This window comes from Balaenoptera ricei, chromosome 1, assembly GCF_028023285.1.
Source record: "Balaenoptera ricei isolate mBalRic1 chromosome 1, mBalRic1.hap2, whole genome shotgun sequence".
NCBI lineage: Eukaryota > Metazoa > Chordata > Mammalia > Artiodactyla > Balaenopteridae > Balaenoptera > Balaenoptera ricei.
Genome location: NC_082639.1, coordinates 107760808 through 107781990, shown reverse-complemented (window position 1 = coordinate 107781990; position 21183 = coordinate 107760808). Strand labels below are relative to the sequence as shown.

General features: G+C 40.9%; 1 protein-coding gene across 1 annotated transcript; it reads left to right on the top strand.

The window, feature by feature from the left end:
* Window positions 1–6: 6 nt before the first annotated feature.
* LIX1L (limb and CNS expressed 1 like) lies at window positions 7–19821 on the top strand. Its single transcript, XM_059929646.1, has 6 exons — window positions 7–399; window positions 9288–9451; window positions 11932–12072; window positions 16546–16641; window positions 16954–17031; window positions 17591–19821. The coding sequence occupies exons 1-6, from the start codon at window positions 108–110 to the stop codon at window positions 17831–17833; spliced, it is 1014 nt and encodes a 337-aa protein (XP_059785629.1). The 5' UTR covers window positions 7–107; the 3' UTR covers window positions 17834–19821.
* Window positions 19822–21183: the final 1362 nt, after the last annotated feature.

Sequence of the window (21183 nt, the reverse complement as noted above, 5' to 3'; positions counted from 1 at the left end):
GGCTCCGGCACCTCCTTCAGTCCCTGGGTGCTCGCTGGCGGGGGAGGCTGGGACCGTTAGCTCGCCAGGCTGGCAGGCTCTGGGCCGCGACTCCACTGGCGGTCGGGATGGAGACCTTGCGAGCGCAGCGGCTGCAGCCTGGAGTGGGCACCAGCGGGAGGGGCACTCTGCGAGCGCTTCGGCCCGGAGTGACTGGGGCCGCTGCCGCCACCGCCACACCCCAGGCGGGCCCCCCGCCGGCCCCGCCGCCCCCCGCACCGCCCCCGCCGCCTCTGCTCCTGTCCGGGGCCGCCGGGCTGCCGCTGCCCCCCGGCGCCGCCGGCAGCCCCGCAGTGCTGCGGGAGGCCGTGGAGGCCGTGGTGAGGAGCTTCGCCAAACACACGCAGGGCTATGGCCGAGGTGAGTCTGCGGGGTCTGGCCTCCTGCGGGACACCCTCTCTGTAAGGGAGCTTTGCTCCCACAGTCCTTTGGATCGCTTTTCCTGGCGCAGAGCCTTCACATGCATTTCCTTTTGGGGAGTTTCCTTCTGGGCTACACACACACACACACACACACACACACACAGACTCGCACACGCACAGACGCACACATTCATACACATGTTTAAGCCTCCCACCCCTCCCCTTTATTGACTTACTACTATGTTCTCCAGGGACCCCTTTTTACAGATATAACCCTCTTTTCTATCCAACCTTTTCTCCTTCAGAAATGGAATTCCTCCTGTAGCTTAATGCCTTAACATCTCTCTGCCTTTAGTCCCCGTTGTGTGGGATCCTATCCTTTATCTCAGATCCAAGACGTTTCTCATCCATATCCTCTCAATCTTTCTTCTGTGATCTCAGCAATTCCTGGGCTCCCTGATCATTTACTCCATCTCCTTAACCTTGACTTTTAAATTCTTTTCTTACTTATGTCACTCTGAGATTTCCAATGCAACTTCAGATTTGCTGGGGAATTAGGCAGTGCTTTCACAAGTTCGCTATAATTGTGCCTTTAAATCTGGACCCATACCATTGAGCCCACACCAGCTTCCTGTGACTTAATACCTCTTTGGTGTCTTTTTAAGTATGGAGCCTCACAACTCCAGCCTCTCTGTCTGGCTGGCTCTGTTTTCCTGGCCCTTGCCCAGGAACTGAGGATAAATCCCAGGCCTTGGCTCTCTCAATGTTAAATTCAGTGGAAATGAGCCAGGCAGAAACCCTATTTCCATTAGAAATCTTCATCTTAAAGATGTCTAATTTCCAGGGTTTCTAAAAAGGGGGATGTGAGAATTTTCTTTGTTGTTTTTGTTTAACCAATGCAGAATTTCCTGAGTTTGAGTTCCAGATTTATAGTGTAACAAGAAATATATAGTGAGCGGTGTGGGATACAGAATTCAGGTCTGGAATTTCCGAGACATCACTTCTCTCTGCTTGGCTGGGTCCTGCCTGACCTGGAAGTGACTGTATCTTTAATTTTCTAGTTTAACATTAATACAGAGAAAGGTTGTGGGGCTTTCTCTATAGATAGTAATGACTTTTTTTTTTTTTTTCTCCCTGAGAAAGTGCAGTGAAAACAGCACACACACAGGCTTTGGAGTCAGACTAGTCTGGATTAAATCCCAGATTAAATCTCTGTCACTTGCCAGCGGTGTCTCTGTGGAAGCGACTTAACCTCACTGAGCTTCAGTTTCCTCAAGAATTATGATGTGGACTAAGTGAGACATTGCACCTGACACTTAATGGGTACTTTAAAAAATGATAAGTATTCTCTCAAATTTATTGGTTCATATTTCTTTGGGAAGAACACATCATTTTCTCTCATTGTTCAATCCGAACAGTGTAAAACCAATGATGCCTATGAAAACAGATTTTTAGATCCATTTTGCTTTATATGCGCAATGATACATTTCCCATCAGTTTCCCTTTGTTCTTCAGCATTTTGAACTCCTACCACGGGGCAGTCACTCTGCTAGGTGCTGGGAATGCAAATGCACATGATCCTGAAATTCATTATGAGGGAATATAACTGTTTTTCTAGTTTAATTCCTAGACTTAACAGAGCAATGTAATGGAATTGCCATTAGCTATTGTCGTGTTGCTTCAGGTCTCTTTTAAGTCGAGACCAAGGGAAGGTCTTTGCCTCTGGGCATAGGAGTAGCCAGGAGTGGGCACCCTAAATCTGAAGACTTCTTCTTAGAAACTTATAGGTGTTTATTAAAATTGTAGAGGAGTGACAGTTTTCTTGTCTGGGTTACCTGGAGAGGCTCTTGTCTAAACTGAGCATCCTGTAAAACCTTTTTCATTTCCTTAGAAAGGATGAGGGAACAAGGGGATTGTACTGACCAAGAGCAATCAGTCAGGATTCAGACTCTCCAGCAATTCTCCCCTCCAACCTCCCTACCTCCCACCACAGTCCTTCTCATTATTCTTGAGTTTCTCATTTCCAGTCTGGGTGTCCAGCCAGTACTTTGGGAAAGTTTGGCAGATAGTTTAGCTTCAGGCAAGTGGAATCTCTGCTGATTTGGCTCAGAAGTCCTTCACCACATGGAATCACTTATTCTGCTTCAATTAATAGGTAAAGCTGCCATTGGCATATGTCCACATACCTTTGTGACTGATGGCATGGTATTTGGGGGCTGGCTCTATTCCCCTGAATATAATTTACTTTAGTCTTTGCCCAGACCAGTCCTCAATCCAGCAATGCTTTACTGCATCATCTTCAATTCAGATCTTTCATCATCTTCTTCCTGACTGCTCTAAATTCACCTTTTCCAGGCATGGTCTTTAGATTTACCTGACTCATGTAGGATCTCAGCATTTATTTTTTAAAATTCTTCTGTTATTTCACTTGTTTGTCCTATATCTCTCCCCGCAGTCCCTGCCCAAGATACACACCTAGCTCAGTATGCTACAGGATCTTAATCAGTCTATAGTGCATAGGATTTGGAATCAGAGAACCTGGCCCTGTCAGATAATGGCTGTGTGATCTTGGATAAATTACTTTATCTCTCTAGGCCTCATCTGTTCCATTCATTCATTTAACGAATATTTATTGATCACCAGTGGTGAACAAGACAGGCACTCAGTCCCTATCTTCATGGAGCTCACAGTGCACTTTATAGAGCCTCTGTGAGGATTAATGGTGCCATAAAACAGGATAGTACAACAGAAAGAAGGTTGGTTTTGGAGGCAAACAAACCTTGGTTCTAAATCCTGGTTCTGCCACTGTGGCCTGTTCCTTAGCGTGTTCACCATTTGTGCAATAGGTATTATAATACCTATCTTAATAGTTCTGCATGGATTAAATGAGATAATGAATGTAAAGCACGCAGTACATAGTTAGTACTCAATGAGTGGCTGCTATTATTACGCATGTGGATATGCTTTGATAACTGTGCATTTGATAGGTATTGTTAGCATTACCGTTTCCTTTGTCCCTTTTTCCGCATGGCATATAGACCCCTTCTTCTAATGGCTGACAGCTGGTAGTCTCTAAGCTGGCACGATTGCCTGAATGACCAAGTCACTTTCCTTGCTCTGTAACTTCTGTGTTGCCCTCTTCAAACCTATCTATTTTAAAATTATTGCTGTCCCTTTATATCACAATATGGTTACATGATTGGAAATTCTGCCCAGCTACTCCACTAGGCTGAACAAATGAATCTTGTGTGGTATTTTCTGTTTAGTTTTTCCTTTCCCTCAGAATCACAGACAGCTTCTTTGTTGTAAGTGACTATGTAGTTAAAATGATTGATCTGAATGTTTCTAATTTTTGGAATGTTGGATTAGACCCTGTATTAGTTTCCTGTGGCTGCTGTAACAAATTATCACGAAGTTGGCTTAAAACAACAGAAATTTATTCTCTCACAGTTCTGAGTCCAGCAGTTCAAAATCAGTATCACTGGGCCAAAGTCAAGGTGTCACAGCAGGTCTGTGCTCCCTCCAGAGGCCCTAGGGGAGAATCTGCTTCCTTGCCTCTTCTGGCTTCTGGGGGCTGCCAGCATTCCTTGGCTTGTGACTGCATCATTCCAATTTCTGCCTCCATGTTCATGCTGCCTTCTCCTCTTCTGTGTTTCATCAAGTCTCCTTCCCTAAGGACACCTGTGATTACATTTAGGGCCCACTGAAAATCCACGGTAATTTCCCCATCTCAGATCCCTAACTTAATCACGTCTGCAAAATCGTTGCCACATAAGGTAACATTTACAGGTTCCAAGGATTAGGACATGGACATCTTGGCAGGGGGCATTATTCAGCTTACCATAGTCCTCTCCCAAAGTCACATCACTTTTCAATCCTTCCCTTCCATCCCTTCCAGAGACTATGCACTGTGGGCTATTCAGGGATACCTTCTACAAATTGAAATAGGAAATGTCAGACGAAGTATTGTTAACCAGCTTCCCTATCTTCATAATAATGTGAATTAAGCCAGGCCAGACTATTCTCACCATCCTGTATGATCAGAGAGAACCTTCTCACTCACCTCTCAATTTCATTATCTGTTTATTATCTATCCATGCTGCCCCACTAAAAGATTGTATTTATTTTTATAAAATTTTTATTATAGTTTCATGTGTTGTTTTATTTTATTTTTAAAAAAATATTTATTTATTTAGCTGTGCTGGGTCTTAGTTGCAGCAAGCAGGATCTTCATTGCAGCATGCAGGCTTTTAGTTGCAGCATGCAGGATCTAGTTCCCTGACCAGGGATCAAACCCAGGCCCCCTGCATTGGGAGCACGGAGTCTTAACCACTGGACCACGAGGGAAGTCCCCATGTGTTGTTTTAATGTATTTACTCTGGTGGATATACAATCTGTCTGTCTTACCTCTTAGATATTCATCTAATATTTTATCTCCTAAGGAAAAACCAAAAGTATTATATTTCTTGTTGTTGTTCAACATTATGGTACAAGCAATTAAATATTCCTCACTATCTTGGTCTTCCGTGTCCCTTTCAGCCCAGCATCCATCAGTGACTTCCAAAAATTAATTGTAGCTGTCAGATATGTATGTCTCAGTAATTGCTACCCTCCTACCTCACTGTCCCTTTAACCATCCTTATGTAAACCATTATATCCATGATTCCTCACTGAAAATCTGATCAAAACTATGAGCATCCTCCCTACACTCACACACACACACAAATACTCATACGCACACACACACACACGCTTAATTTTACTTAGAGTTTTAGGGGACTTGTGAACCCCCACGAAGCTCAACCATGGACTGGACCTTCGACCCTGGGTTAAGATTCCCAAATTGGAAAAAACATTGGCATCAGAATTTCTACATTCATGCCCCAATTTTGCCACAGCTATGTGACCTCAACCAAGTCATTTCTTAGCCTGAGTTGAACTAGGTAATCTCTAAAGTCCCTTTCAGCTCTAGAAATGAATGAGTCTTATGAGCATTTTCAAATGCAGATCACAATTCATTGCTTTTTTCCTGATCACTTTGCCTAGTTCCTCATTTCCTACTCACATTTCTGAAATAAGACTCCCTGTTTCTTTTGGCTTTGAGTAATCATTAAAAAATCGTCCTGTACTCTGTGCCAAAAGGGATTTAACTGGATATGGACTGGACATATGCTTTTTAATAGGACCTTCCCCATTATAGCAGTCTCCTCCCCTTCCTCTTTATTTCAATATTGTCCCTGTTGTTTGCACGTCAGGAGAGCTGTCACCCAGCACATTGTGCTAAATTGTCTCAAAGAGGGAACTGGGCCTGAAAAGATCTCAATGAAAAGAACAAGGGTGGCTAAGCTTTCTGGGCAGCAGTGACCTCTGAAGAGCCTCTGCTAAAACCAAGGGTGGGAAAAAGAGAGTTTTCTTTTCATGCTGTCTTTTAATGGAAGAATGAACATTTTAAAAAGTCAGTTAAATGTAGAGTATTAGTAAAGAGCTTATACTGCTTTTCAAACCCTGGCTGGTACATGGAGTGCTTGCTTCAGTTGCAGAGCAGGTAAGATAAGTTATTATTGACCACTAGCTTTTGAACACCTTCCTGGCAGGGAATGTATGTTATTCATCTTTGCATCTCTAATGCCTAGAATAGAGCTATGCACCTATTAAGTGCTCAAATTTTTGTTTGATGTGTGTGTGGCAGCCATGAAAACGTGTTTAATATCTCCTGCTGCAGGGAGCATAATTGACTGACAGCCTTAAACTGCTGTCCCCGCTGAGTTCATCACCACATTTGCACTGAGGCCACACATCCTGCAGGCTGCTCCCAGTCAATGACTGAGCACCGCAGGGGTACTAACTCAGGCACATCCTAGTGAGATGTGGGATTCCTTTGGCTTGAGGACTTCCTACTGGCCTGGCCAAACCTTTCTTGGAACGGTGTTGCAGTCTGAGACTCACATATCCAAACTTCCTGCCTTCCCTTTCTCCTTCCACAGGTGTCAGACCTAGAACATGGTCTGAAGGCTCTCCCTTCTCCTACTTCCTCCCCAGTAAATCTCTTGCATGTCTGTCCCATTTCGGTGTCTTCTCCTTGTCAGATCTTAACTAATGTAGTATAATAGAATTAACGAGTCCTTGTTGTAACTAAGAGTAGAGAGCGGTCATGTTGGAAGATACTGGAGAACGTGTGTGATGATTTTTTATTACAAGGCTTTAGTTAAAGCCATTTGAAATGTTTGGAACCTTAGAGTCAAAGAGATCCTTTCCAAAAACAAACTGATTTTATCCCTCCTTCCATTTAAAACCCTTCAATAGATTTCCATTGCTCCTAGGATAAAGCTAACATTCTAACATGACCCACCAGGTCTGACCTGATCTGGTCCCTGCTTTTTTTTTTTTTTTTTTTTTTTTGCAGCCTCACCTTGCATTTGTACTACCCCTCACTCTCTCTTTTCTGGTCACACTAGTCCCTTTTTTCACCATATTTCCTGCTGCTGCAGAGCCATCATACATGCTATTCCTTCTGCTCAGAGCGCTATTCTCTCACCTTTTTGCCTAGGGAATTCATACTTATATCTGACCTTAAATATTACCTTGTCAGGGTAGCTTTCTTTGACCTTCTTAATTAGTCAGATGCTCCTACATTTACCACCATTTACCACTCCTTTATAGCACTTATCACTGTTGCAATTTTTCATTTGTATGAGATTATATAGTTGGTTAATCTCTCTCTCCCTCTTTAGACTGTAAGTTGCATAGGAAAAGGAACAGTGTATGGTTTTGCTCGCTATTGTAGCCTAGCACCCAGCACACAGTCTAGCACAGAGTAGGTACTCAATACATATTTGTGGAATAATTGAATCCAAGTATTGGGCGATGAAGGGAACTGTTCTGGAATTTCTAGAATACAGTGTCAAGTCTGGAGTTTGATTTTACCCTATGTACAACTAATAACATAGCCGGTTACTGTTTCATGGATGCTGGCAGAAGTCAAGAGACTTCTGGGTCAGAGACAAAGGACTTTATTACTCATAGAACAGCAAGTAGCATGAGCATCCTGTTTGCTTGCATTGGTTTCCTTTGTCTCCCAAGTCTGATGTGGAGGGCTCAGATGGATGCTTACAAGCCATGGGTTGCATTACAGGAGAGGAGCACTGAGCTTGGGGAACCCCATTTTTTTTTTTTTAACATCTTTATTGGAGTATAATTGCTTTACAATGGTGTGTTAGTTTCCGCTTTATAGCAAAGTGAATTAGTTATACATATACATATGTTCCCATATCTCTTCCCTCTTGCATCTCCCTCCCTCCCACCCTCCCTATCCCACCCCTCTAGGTGGTCACAAAGCACAGAGCTGATCTCCCTGTGCTATGCGGTTGCTTCCCACTAGCTATCTATTTTATGTTTGGTAGTGTATATATGTCCATGCCACTCTCTTACTTTGTCACATCTTACCCTTCCCCCTCCCCATATCCTCAAGTCCATTCTCTAGTAGGTCTGTGTCTTTATTCCCGTCTTGCCACTAGGTTCTTCATGACCTTTTTGAACCTGCCATTTTATAGCAAACAGTAAGCAAGCTTGTTCTTTGTCCCAGAGGGAAACATTACTTCATCCATCAAGGTTTCTTGCTGCAAATTCAATCCTGAGAAAGGGCCCAAGTAAAGAGCAGTCAGGGCCTTGAAATCTTGGCATACCTAGCAAGATGGAAAGTAGTGCAAGAGACCTGTGGAGGAGTGTTTCCCAATATACAGTCCTTCCAAAGGTCATTTATGCCTAGGGAAAGCCTCAGAATTCATTCCTTTCCTCCCTTCCCTCCTTCCTTCCTTCCTTTCTTTCTTTCTCTCTCTCTGTCTTTCTTTCTTTTTCTTTCTTTCTTTCTTTTGTTCTTTCTTTCTTTCTCTCTCTCTCTCCCTCCCTCCCTCTCTCTTTCTCTCTCTTTCTTTCTTTCCTTCCTTCTTTCTTCCTTTCTTCCTTCCTTTCTTTCTTTTCTTTCTTTCTTTCTTTTCTTTTCTTTCTTTCTTTCTTTCTTTCTTTCTTTCTTTCTTTCTTTCTTTCTTTCTTTCCTTCCTTCCTTCCTTCCTTCCTTCCTTCTTTCTTTCTCTCCCTTTCTCTCTCTTTCTCTCTCTGTCTCTCTGTCACTCTCTCTCTCTCTCTCATATATATATAGTATACACATAGTATTCCAGGATGGAAAAGGAATCTAGTCATGGGTTTGCTCACCAGAAGCACAGCCTTGAAAATGGCTAATAGGGCCATATTTCCTTGAGTGACAGTATTATATAATGGTTAAGAACATTGACTCTGGAACCAAGACTGCCTGGGTTTGAATTCTTGCTCTTCTGCTTTCTAGCTGTTATATCCTTGGGCAAGTTATTTAACCTCCCTATGCCTCATTTCCCTCATCTGTAAAATGGGGAAAATAAAAGTACCTGCCTCATAAGGTTGTTGTGATTAAATAGGTAAAGCACTTGGAGAAAATGTGACATACAATAAGTGTTCAGTCAATGTTAGCACTTATGATCATGGCGGTTATTACTCTTCTAGGCCAGCTGACCAATTGTGGAATAATCTACTTGTACTTCATCAGTCAGTGATAATGGTATGCTGACCTTGGAAACTCTGGCCTCCAATATTTATGCTATTCTCCTTTGGTGTCTAGGACTAATCAAATGTGAACTACGGAGGTGGCAGAGGAGGGCAGGCATACTCTGGTCTTCCTATGCAAATGGACTTAATCACAGCATAGGCTTATTAATTAAAATTCTTTTAAATGGTAATCGTTAGGGAGCTAAGGGAGCTAGATTCTTAATGTAAGTACAGGTTACAGATACTGTATTGAAGCAGAACACTGCTTGGAAGTGTTCTTATTGCTGAACTTAACTACTTCTCTTTTTGTAGTGAATGTGGTGGAGGCACTTCAGGAATTCTGGCAGATGAAACAGTCCCGTGGGGCTGACTTGAAGAATGGGGCTCTAGTGGTTTATGAGATGGTTCCCTCCAACAGTCCTCCCTATGTCTGCTATGTCACCCTGCCTGGGGGAAGTTGCTTTGGGAGTTTCCAGGTAAGAGTTCTGAGGCAGCAGTAGCAAAGATAAACTCTTAGGTGCTACTAATGTCTTTCTCTATCACTTTGGCCATTAAATCTCTATCCAAAGTCACATATTTGAGGACTTGGACCAATTCTGGGCAAATCATTCTGATAAGCATCTGAGGCTCATTTGAGCAGAAAAAACCTCAGTAGCATGCTTTTCTTTTAACCATGCTCAAATTCAAAGTGGGTTTGAGTTTTTGAAGGCTGAAAGAAAAGCAGACTACTAGCACCTAACGCACGTTCTGATCTGGCTTTCCAACTTCCTGCTATCTGTTTTTGAGGACATAGAATAATACTCATTGCCCCCGGTACTTTTTCATAGGCTATCACTAAGGAAAGCAATGTTTGAGTTCTCTAAGAGATCAAAGGGGAGGGACTATGTATGGTGGAAATAGTACTCATCTAAGAGTTAGGAGATCCAAATTCTTGTTCCCCTGACTGCTAACAGGGCAAGTCGAGTAATTTCTCTGGACCTCAGTTTCCCCATCTATGATATGAAGGAGAAAGATTAGATTATTTCTAACCAGTATTTCTGGTACGAGCATTCTACAATTATATGAAAGTCCTGTAGTATATGATGATGAAAAGCATTGATGCTATTACAGGGTAACGAGAAATTTGACTAGTGTGAATATTATCATCAAAGATGGATTTTTCACATTGCAGATAGGAAGGTAGCCTCCTGAAATGTCAATGTAGAGCCTGAGTATGAATTTAGAGAAGAGACTAGACACTTTTGTTCTGTTTTCTATATGGTTTGTATAACCCTTAGACAAAGTTGTACCCTCTGCTCTGTGCTTCCATAGTGCCTTGGACTTCCCCTATCATATCATTTATCAAAACATATCGTAATTGACTGTTTCTCTCTCCTAGTGGACTATGCTCCACGGAGGCAGAGGTAGTGTCTGTCTTCTTTCTTGTTCAGTTTTAAATCTCTACCATCAAACTCAGTGCCCAGCAGAGAATAGACACTTAATAAATCTGTTGCATGAATGAGTGCCATTGTAGCTGAGTTCCTGCCTCAAATGGAAACAGTCCTAAGGAAGCTTCATTTCAAATCGGGTGACTAAATTTTTCTCTCAGAGCCCCAGCCATTTCAGAGAAATAAACATATGCCCAAGATGACTAATGTTTATCTTTTGCTACTAGAAAATAAGACGTTTCCTTCCTTTTCCCACCTCATCATACTGTTGATTAAAGATTTAATAATTTTATGGGGATGCCCCAAACTGGACCATTAGAGTAATTTGATTTCTGTTATTTCCTGAAAGAGTAGAATTATCTATCTTGGCCCCTTTTAGCTTATATCTTTTATATCCACTTTGGCAGGTGAAATTTCTCCTGGTGGTTTGCTTCATAGATGACTTTTCAGAAAGAGCACTGTATAGTAGAAAGAGCAGCAGGCTAATAAATAGTGAGAGAAGTGGAAACAGAGAAACTGAATAAGCAAGAAGACAGGATTAACGTACCAAACTCCATATGTTGTTTCAGAGAGACCTGTCAGCTAAAGGAAACTGGGAATTACTGATATTAAGGATGATTAAGTAGCAAACATAACCTGGTCTACTTTTTAAAACTATAACATCACTTTCTTCCTTTTCTCTCATCCTAATCATAAATGACAGAGGGCAGAGAGGCCTTTGAGGCAGCCAGTGAAGATGAATTGTAATGGTGGCTAGGGATCTGAAGTTGAGTGATTTAAGACTTTTGAAAATCAGGCTTGTTCTGTGATACTACATATGTTGGATACAATGTAAAAACATGAATTAATTTAAAATTTTTTCTTGTTTTCCTTGCATCAGCTTTCCTTTCCCTAGCCACCTCTCTTCTCTTTGCTTCTACTGGGAGGGGGTGGGGGAAGACTATAGAATCCTTCCTCAGACCTTAGACTCTGTTCAGGGATAGCTCCGTAGCTCACTACATTATTGGGGAAACTGCCTGCACACAGCTAAAAGAAAAGTCCAAGAATCCCAAATGGGTGCTTCTGATAGAGACTAGAGGGCTCCTCTGCGGAAGCAGCCTAGACATAGCTTTGTTCTAATCTTAGGTGATCTAGAGGGATGAAAAAATTCTTGCCTGTCTGCAGAATAAGAGAACAAGATACAGATTTCTAACAGACTGGCCAGAATCTGGCTTTTGAGTAATTAATTCTCTTGACAGTTTAAACAGGGGTATTTTTCGTATCCAGTGATTATATGCTGAGCTCAGCAGTCTTCTTCATTCTGCATTCAATTTGGTATGAGCTACAGCTGTCTCCAGTTCCTTAATGACTTCAGGATGTTGAATCAAATTTATGTTTCCAAATGCCCCAACCATTTTACAATAAAAACTTCGGAGGGTGTGTTGAACAAACTGATTTCGCCAACGAGTATCCAAGTGTCTTCTATCCCATTTTCCCTTCCTCTCTCTCAGATACACATGCACACATATTTTCTCTGTCTCCCTGCCTAGTTTTGCCCCACAAAAGCTGAAGCCCGGCGGAGTGCTGCAAAGATTGCGCTGATGAACTCTGTGTTTAATGAACATCCTTCCCGAAGAATCACTGATGAGTTCATTGAGAAGAGTGTCTCTGAGGCCCTGGCATCTTTCAATGTAAGTTACTTGGAGTTGGAAGGGAGGAGAGTGGGGGATGGGAGAATTGGCTGATTGGGAAATCTTGTATATTCCTGGGAAACAGAGCATGAATTCTTGGTTTTCTTTCCTGTCTGCATTTCTGTTCTTTCTGTTTATTTTCTGTCAGTCTTTTGTATTATATGCTCCACATGTCTCAGTCTCTAATTCTATGTGTGTTTTTGTTTTTGTTATTTTGTCTCTTTCATTATGTCTCTTTGGTATCTAGAAACCTTTATTTCAAGATTTGTGGAAGTTTAGAGGTATTACAAAATAAAAATTGAGCTTGAATTTCACTTTTCCCAATTTTGGTTTACGACCTTAGTCCCTTCTTCCTTCACTGTTCTTTTTTTTTTTAATGACCGTTTTTATTGTCACTTGTTTCCTGCCTCCATTACTTCATCTTATTAATGAAGAACACTTTATAATACAAGTGTCTTGTCTTTTTACATTTCTGGGAATGGGGAGTGTAATTTATGTACTCCCTTTAAAAAGAACATCTGTTCTTTCAAATGATAATGATAATGATGATAACCATAGCTAATCCTAACTGAGTATTTATTTTGTGCCAGGGACTATTCTAGGGGATTTATATGTATTTTATCTCATTTGATCTTCACAACAATCCTATGAGGTATAAGTACTATTATTACCCCTATTTTACAGATGAGGAAACTAAAAACACAAAAGTGAAGTTTTGCCTAAAGTAATATAGCTTGTAAATGGTAGAGCCAAGACTAGAGCCCAAGTCAACTTACAGACTTTTCTAGCTTAGAGGTACATCTTAGAAATTAGCATTGCCTTCTTCCTCCCTCTGCACAAGACCATTGATAGGGAGATAAAGTCAGATCAATTTTCTGTTTATGTTTTCTTTGCATTTATGATGTAATTACATATACTAAACTGCTTCAGTTATCTGTTTTGTAGATTAGTATTGAACACTTTGAATCATAATCCCTCTGTAACCTAGGACCCATCTGTTTTTCTCCTATTACTTTTTGCCCCAGTCAGCAGTATCTGCAGGGAATAAAAATATTTTTATATTAATCAAATCAGTTAAAATTAAGAAAGCACATTTTTCACTCTTAAGTCACCTAGTGTATTATAAAATGAAACATTAGATTGGATTATAGAAAGCAGTGGTTATGAGCATGGGCTCTGAATTCATCGTTTTGAAATTATGGTTCTACTTGTTAGGTGACTTTGAACAAGATATTTAATCTGTCGTGGTTTCCTCATCTGTAGAATAGGATAACAATTATACCTATCACATAGGATTATTGGATAAAAGAGAATATGTTCCAGCACTTAGCACATGTTATCTGTTTAGGTGCCTTTGGATGCAAGTAATAGAAAATCTCACTTCAAGTTGACTTAATAAATAAAAGAAGGAAATGTATTATCTAACATGGTAGGAAGTCTAGAAGTAGGGCAGATTTCAGGGCTAGATAATTCGATGGATCAAGAATGTCATCATCTAGGATGGCAGCCCCAACCTGGACTTCAAGCCCGAAGACCAGTCCCATTTTGACATAAAGGATGAGTTCTGATGTCCCATCTGTAGGAGCACATTCTTGGGAGGATGGGGCAGGGAGACACTCAGGTGCAAAATCTCCTGCAAAATTGGCTGCCTGGGCCTCTGGTCACTGGATCTGAATAAAGCAGACATTTAACCTGGGGGAAAAAAAAAGAATGTCATCATCTACTGGCCCAAATTCTTTCCATCTCTCAACTCAGCCATCCTCTAGATATTGGCTTTGCCCTTGGACTGACTCCCCTCAGGGTGCAAGACAGCTACAGAGTTCCAGTTGTTAAATACAGACAAAACTAAACTCAGAGACAGAAAGAGACCATCTTTTCTCGTGTCTCCTTAGTAGTAAGGAATCTTTTCCCAGAAGCTCTCCAGCAGAACTCCCCTCTACCACCCAATGCCCAGAATTCCCACCTTAAAACCAGTTACAGGCAAAGGGGATTAGGATTTACCCACTGGAGTTAGGATAAAGTCACTCTTCTCTGAGGCAACTGGGAGATGTATAGGCACTAGAATAAGATTAAGGTTCTTTAGTAAGGAAGAAGGAAATAGATATTGGATAGGTCACCAGCAGTGTCTGCTACAAAGTGTTTAAGAAATGTAAACTATTATTCTTCTCATGCCACTATTCTTTTTTTATTAACCCCCCAAATTGAGAACTTAATGGATTTCTCATTAATATCCCAATGGAATTCCCATACTCCAGCATAACAATTTTCATTTGGTCTTAGCCATGGGCAAAGAGTGATGTCCACATTCTTTGCTTTTAGCTTTTGTCCTTCAAAAGTCCTGAATCTGACACTATATTATGTCTTTTGACAAATCACCTAGCCTCTGTGGGTCTGAGTTTCCTCATTTGTAAAATAAGTAGGTTAAATTAAAATTAACTCTAATTCCTTTCCAATTATATTCTAATGTTACTACCACTAATCAAGTATTCTGTGATTAAATGTTTCTTGAATAAATGGAGCTCATTTATCACCTTGTTAGGTGTAGAAGTGTCATATGTGGTGGAACTTGCCAATGGTGGGTCATTCCACACTCGTGTACTCCAAATAGGTTACAGATGTGCCATGATATTGATCCCCTCAACTCTCAGGGGAATTGAACAAGGCCTAGGACAGATGGACTCCTCTGCCCCGCAGCCTCTGCTGGCAGCTGGTCTGCCAGCAGCCTTCTCTGTATATCCCAGTTGGCTGTACAGATAGGGTCATTATTTTCTTTGGGCCATAGCATGGAAAAGTTTGGAGGTACTGAATAAGGTATCGCATTGAACTATTATAGATAAAAATGAAAACTATTGCTTGCTTTAGAGCCCTAAATCCTAATAGTGAAAATTACCACCTTTTTCCTTCCTGCCTCTAGATTTTCACTTCTAAATCCAAATTTTGTGATCTTTGCTTCACCACAAAGATTAAATACATGTGGCATGATTGTTTCTCATGAGCCACAAAACAAAGTGGGTTGATTTTGAGTAGTTCTGACTTCTTGTTGATTCTAGCACAGTGAAAGCAAATAATAATAATAAACTATACTTATGGTATACTTACTAAGTGCCTGGCATTATTTTAGGTGTGATACATATACAGTAAAACCCCATGATAAAGCATCCCACAATAAACTGAATTTGGATATAACTTGATTGGCTCCTGACCCCTATCCAGTCCCCTTGCTCAAAGAGAGCAGAATAAAGTTCTTATCTTGGGAGGTGGGGGGGCGGGGTGTGTGGCACTGGCTAGAAAGAGCAGGAAACCTCTCAGGAAGCAGGAGGAGAAAGTTGGATCCCTATGTTCCCAGTAGTCTCCTGGCCTTATTCTTCTAGATCAGGTTGACAAAAGGGTCACTAGTAAACCAGGAGATGCCCTTATTTTGGGAGTCCCTGCAAGACCTAGGATCTGGAATTATCTCCAATAATATGAAACTACCACCAAATAGCACAAACCAGAGCCAGTACCTGAATGGATTTGGATTGTGTAACTGGACACCAGGTCCAATACAATAATGCACCCAAATTATATGATTGGAATTGTTAGACTGCATTTATCTCTTTTTAAGTTTAAATTTAAAAACTCCTCAATTCTTAAAACAATCCTATAAGGTAGGTCTATGATTGTTCTCATTTTACAGTTAAGGTAGCTGAGGAGCAGAGAGGTTAAATCACTTCACCAAGGCCACAAGACTAGTAGGAGCCCTAGTCCATGCTCTTAACTTCTATACTGTATTGTTTTTTTGTACACGCTAGGCTTGCAAGTAGGACAATGTATCTTAGTTCTACCCCTGCAGGGTCATGTCGCCAGTAGAAGACACATGAAGCAAATGTCCAGGAGGCCAAACTGCTACCCGGAATTTGCCATGCTTATGACTTTTATTGTTGCCCTTTAAAATGCATTTGTCAGTTGTCCTCTAGGCTAGTCCAATCCTGTATGCTGAACTCACTCTGTTATTTTAGCTAAATCAGGACTCTTCTCTATGTTTCAGTGTTCCCCCTTTTGTAAAATAGGGAAAACCAGATTGACTTTTCTCTGTTACCTAAGTTAAAATGTGTGGTGACTTTGGAGGCCTCTAGGACTGTGCTGACCAGCAGAATAGCCACTAGCCACATATAGCTATTGAGCATTTGAGATGTGGCTAGTATGAATTGAGATGTGCTGTAAGATGAAAGAGACACCAGATTTTGAAAACTTAGTACAAGAAAAAGAATGTTTCATTAATAATTTTTATAGTGATTATAGTTGAAATAATATTTTGAGTATATTAGGTTAAATAAAATATGCTATTAAAATTAATATTTATTGTTTATTTTTACTGTAATGTGGCAACTACTTTAAACATGTGGCTTGCATTATATTTCTCTTGGACAGTGCTCCTTGAGGTGATAATCCTGATTGAAAATCTATTTGTCTTTTCCTTTCCTCTGTTACCAGGGCAACAGGGAGGAAGCTGACAACCCAAATACAGGGATTGGTGCCTTCCGATTCATGTTGGAATCCAACAAGGGCAAGTCAATGTTGGAGTTCCAGGTACTATACTATTCCACTTACTTCCCTGGCTCTAATAACATGGGTCAGCCTGTATATACACACACACACACACACAAACACACACACACACATGCGCGCGCACCTCCTACTAACACTCAAGGAAAGGAAGGCAGAAAAGGTTATTAGGATATTTTTCAAAGTATAAATACCTTCCTTCCCCCAAGGACGTATCAGAGTTGGTATAAGAGATGCTGCCACAAATACATTTTGTGAAAGTTTCCCCATTTAATTCTGATGCAACCCCCCAATATATATGCCACTGTCCTGGCACTTCATATTTTCTTCCTCCAGGAGCTAATGACAGTTTTTCAACTGCTGCACTGGAATGGCAGCCTTAAGGCCATGAGAGAAAGACAGTGCTCTCGGCAGGTAAGAGTTCCTATGGGTGAGGGGAGTCTGGCAGAAGGACTATTTTTTTTTTTAATGTTTATTTATTTATTTATTTTGGTTGCACCGGGTCTTAGTTGCGGCACATGGGCTCCTTAGTTGTGGCATGTGAACTCCTAGTTGTGGCATGTGAACTCTTAGTTGCAGCATGCACGTGGGATCTAGTTCCCTGACCAGGGATCGAACCCGGGCCCCCTGCATTGGGAGCACACAGTCTTAACCACTGTGCCACCAGGGAAGTCCCAGAAGGACTATTTGGAGGTGGATGTTGTGTTAGAATAAGCAAGCCTACCGGGTTGTGAATCTTGAAAGCCTTACTTAAAGGCTTCATTCCTATAATCTTTCCTTTTAAAATCTTAACTGTGATTCTTTTACCTGCCTTGCTTCTCCCACCAGGAAGTTCCCCATAAGAATCTCCTCAAAGGACTCCAGTGCTGACTTCAGTTACGGCTCAAAGGCTGAGAGCTCCTAGTCCCAGTTGGGTCAGTGTGGTATGAACCTTTACTTTGTCCGTGACTTTGACATTCCTCTCCCCCTCCAGGAAGTGTTGGCTCATTATTCACACCGGGCCCTAGATGATGATATTCGCCACCAAATGGCATTGGACTGGGTGAGCCGGGAGCAGAGTGTGCCGGGAGCGCTGTCTAGAGAGCTGGCCTCTACTGAGCGGGAGCTGGATGAAGCCCGGCTGGCAGGCAAGGAGCTGCGCTTCCACAAGGAGAAGAAAGATATTCTCATGCTGGCTGCTGGGCAGTTGGGCAACATGCATTCTTCCAATTGCTAGGCATCTACCCACATACTCTCCAGGCCCATTTTTTATATGTCCTTTCTAAGACTTAGTGTGATTTCTGTACATACTTTCTCAATTTTATACTTTAAAATACAAATATATACATACATATATATATATATATATATATGTATGTATAAATTCTACACCTGGATTCCTATTTGCTGAGAGATCCCTTTTCTTACTTGTAGTTTTTGGATGTAGTTGCTTTTAAAACATCTCCACACCACTTTACAAGAAGAGCAGGCTGTCTTTGGAGCTTTGTTAGCTCTTACACTCCAGTAACTCTGGGTAGTCATTTCAATAGCACAAAATGATTGACTAATTGTTCATGTCTCCTTCTTTTAAAATAACAGGGAGCTTGAATAAGGACTGTGTGCCCCACCCTCACCCTCATTCCTGCTTTCTCTTGGACCCAACAGGACATGAAAATGAAGACTTCGGCTTTGGTTTATCTTGAGCTGGGGCTACTTGGTACCAAGTTGTTCCTCCAGTAACTAGATATTTCCTAACCTACACCACCCCCTCCACACCACTACCTGACTCCTCCTCTGCCTCCAAATGGTACTTCATTTTTGGGGCTTCCTTACTTTATTATTTGGAAGGAAGTGGAGATCTGGTTTCTTATTTTTAAAATCATTGCTGAGAAACTGCCCCAGAAACAAGAGAGGGAGTATAAACACAATCTGTAGGGGTTTATCACCTATGTTGCTTCTGGGGAATGCATACCATACCATACCAGTAGTCCAGATTTCCAGATGTACTCTACTCTACTGAAGGGGTCAGGGTTGAAGTTGCTTACCTTTCAGTATTCTTTTTGTACTCCTCCTCCTCTGCTCACCTAGCTTAGTTAAGCCCTGGCTATAGATCTTCCTGCCTGCAAAGATTGGTAGAAGGTAAAGCATATTTCCCTCCTTTTTCTCCTCCCATCGTTTTGCTCTTTGGAAACATTATCTGTCCAATTTGGTGAGGGCTACGTTCCTCCTACTCCCACGAAGTGGCTGCTGTTTACGACCTTAGATGTATATACCTTAGATTCACATTTGTTTTCCCTCTTTTATTTCTTCTTCCTCCACATTGATTATTAGAGCATGAGTTGACCAGAAAAATTAGATGAGACTTTGGCATTATGGCACTTCCTAATTGGAACCATGAGAGACTGCAGGAGGGGAAAGAGAATCAATGATCAGCTACTTGTGTTTTTAATACTATTCTCTTCCCCCACCTCTTTCCTGGGTAAAATAGGAGAGAAATGATCTGGAGTACAGCTAAAGCATTTCCCTTTGGGAGAATTTTTTGTAGATCTCTCTAAGATATATTTTCTCCTTGTTTCTGTAATCGCCTTTATACTATATTATAGCTCAGTGCACTTCCTAAACTGAGTTTGGGAAATTTAATGTTCCTGCAATTACACTTTCCATTTTACAATTATACACTTTGCTTTTAGAAATGGGTTAGGAAACAGGCTACAGTTTGCTCTTTTGGATCAGATAGGGAAAAGATGAAAGTCAGCTTTCTTGCTTTTGAAATCATCTTAGTGACCAGTACATATGGGATCAGAGGCAAGGAATCTAGCAACAATTGTGTTAGTGCTTGAAAGGGATTTCCTTGAATTCTCCAAGTTCCATCTCTGTATTCCATGAAGCACATGTAGGGTTGGAGCAGAGGCTCCTACATTAAATAATAGGTGTGTCTATTCAATTTTTATTGATATTTATAATCCGGATATCATAAACCCTCATTTCTCCTTTGCTCTTTTCTCTGGGAAGTGTTAAGGGGTGTTGAGTTACGGGGAGAACTTGTCTTTGCACCTCCTGGATTATTTTTCTCAAATACCAACGAGTAAGATCCCAAAGAACTTGAGAAAAATTGTTCCCTGATCTGTCCACTGTTGGTGTTAAAGTTTTACTTACCTTTTAGTACTTTCTATGTATTTTATATGTATAATTTTATACCATTAAAAATAGATTTTTGTCTAGTGAGCCAGATTGATTCTTTCTTGAGACCTACGTATCAGAGGAGCTCTAAAATGACCCTTTCTTTTACATATATATGAAAAAAGAACTTTTCTTAGTATTTTTTGGGTGGTAGAAATAAGGTTGTACTGCTGGGGGAAGGCATCTGCCTCAGCTTCTCCAGACATTTGAGGAGCCTGAATTTTGTTCTTGGCCCTTTCTCCTGAAGCTCTACCCATTCCACTGGCAATCTCATCCGCTATCATACAGTGCTCAAAACTATTCCTCCCACCCCAACCTGTTTTGAGCTTTTACATCTATATTTCCACATATTGGACATTACCACCTGAATGACACAAGCTCTTTGAACTTACATATCTAAAATAAAACCATTTCTCCATACATGCTCCTCTTTGACTCCCCAGATCTGCTATTAAAATTATTATCTGCCCAGCTACCTAAGCTAGAACCTCAGATCCATCCTCAGTGCCTCCCTATTATCATCTAATCAGTCACTTACTGTTGAGTTTACTTCCTGTATAAACTTCCCAATCTGTTTTGTCCATATCTACTGTCTTAGTTCAGTCCTTTATCATCTCGGGGCTGGACCACTGCAGTAGCTTCCTAATTAGTCTCTACCTTCATTCTTAACATCCTCCACACTACTATCAGATTTCTTTCTAAAATACTTATGACTGTACCACTCCCTTGCTTAAACCATCACTTAGCTATCTTTACCTTCAGCAGCACTTCCCAAAGTTTTATATGTGAACCCTTGGTATTATCTGAGAAGATTTTAGGTGGTACACGGCCAAACATTTTTCATTTTTACTAGTTATGCTTTTAGCTGAATTTGTAATAGAAAAATATGTTTTCCATTTATGGCAGTGATATTTAAATTTAGTATAAATTTGTTTAAAACGCCAGTCTATTTAAGGAAAAAACACAAATTGAAAATAGTATGGGGGCTATTTGCAAATGTTAAAAATTATGAATACTAAAATATTGAATTAGAAAAATTTCTTGCCTATAGGGTAAGTTCCAAATCCTTAGCATGATATACAGTTTGGCCCTAAACTATATTTCCAGCTTTATTTCCTGATTACACAGCATCAGGCATACAGAATTTCTTGCCATTCTGATATTCATTCAGTAATATTTACCAAATGTCTACTATGAACCAGGCACTGGTCTAAACTTTGAGGATATAGTTGTACATAAGAATCTCTGCCATAAGGATTACATTCTAAGGGGAAAAACAGACAATAAACAAGTTAGAAAGTAAACAAGGTAATTAAAGATTTGAATTTAAGTTCTGTGAAGGAAATAAGAATGAAAGATAGAGTAGAGGAGACCCCTCTGGGTGACAGTAGTATCTCAGGGAGACCT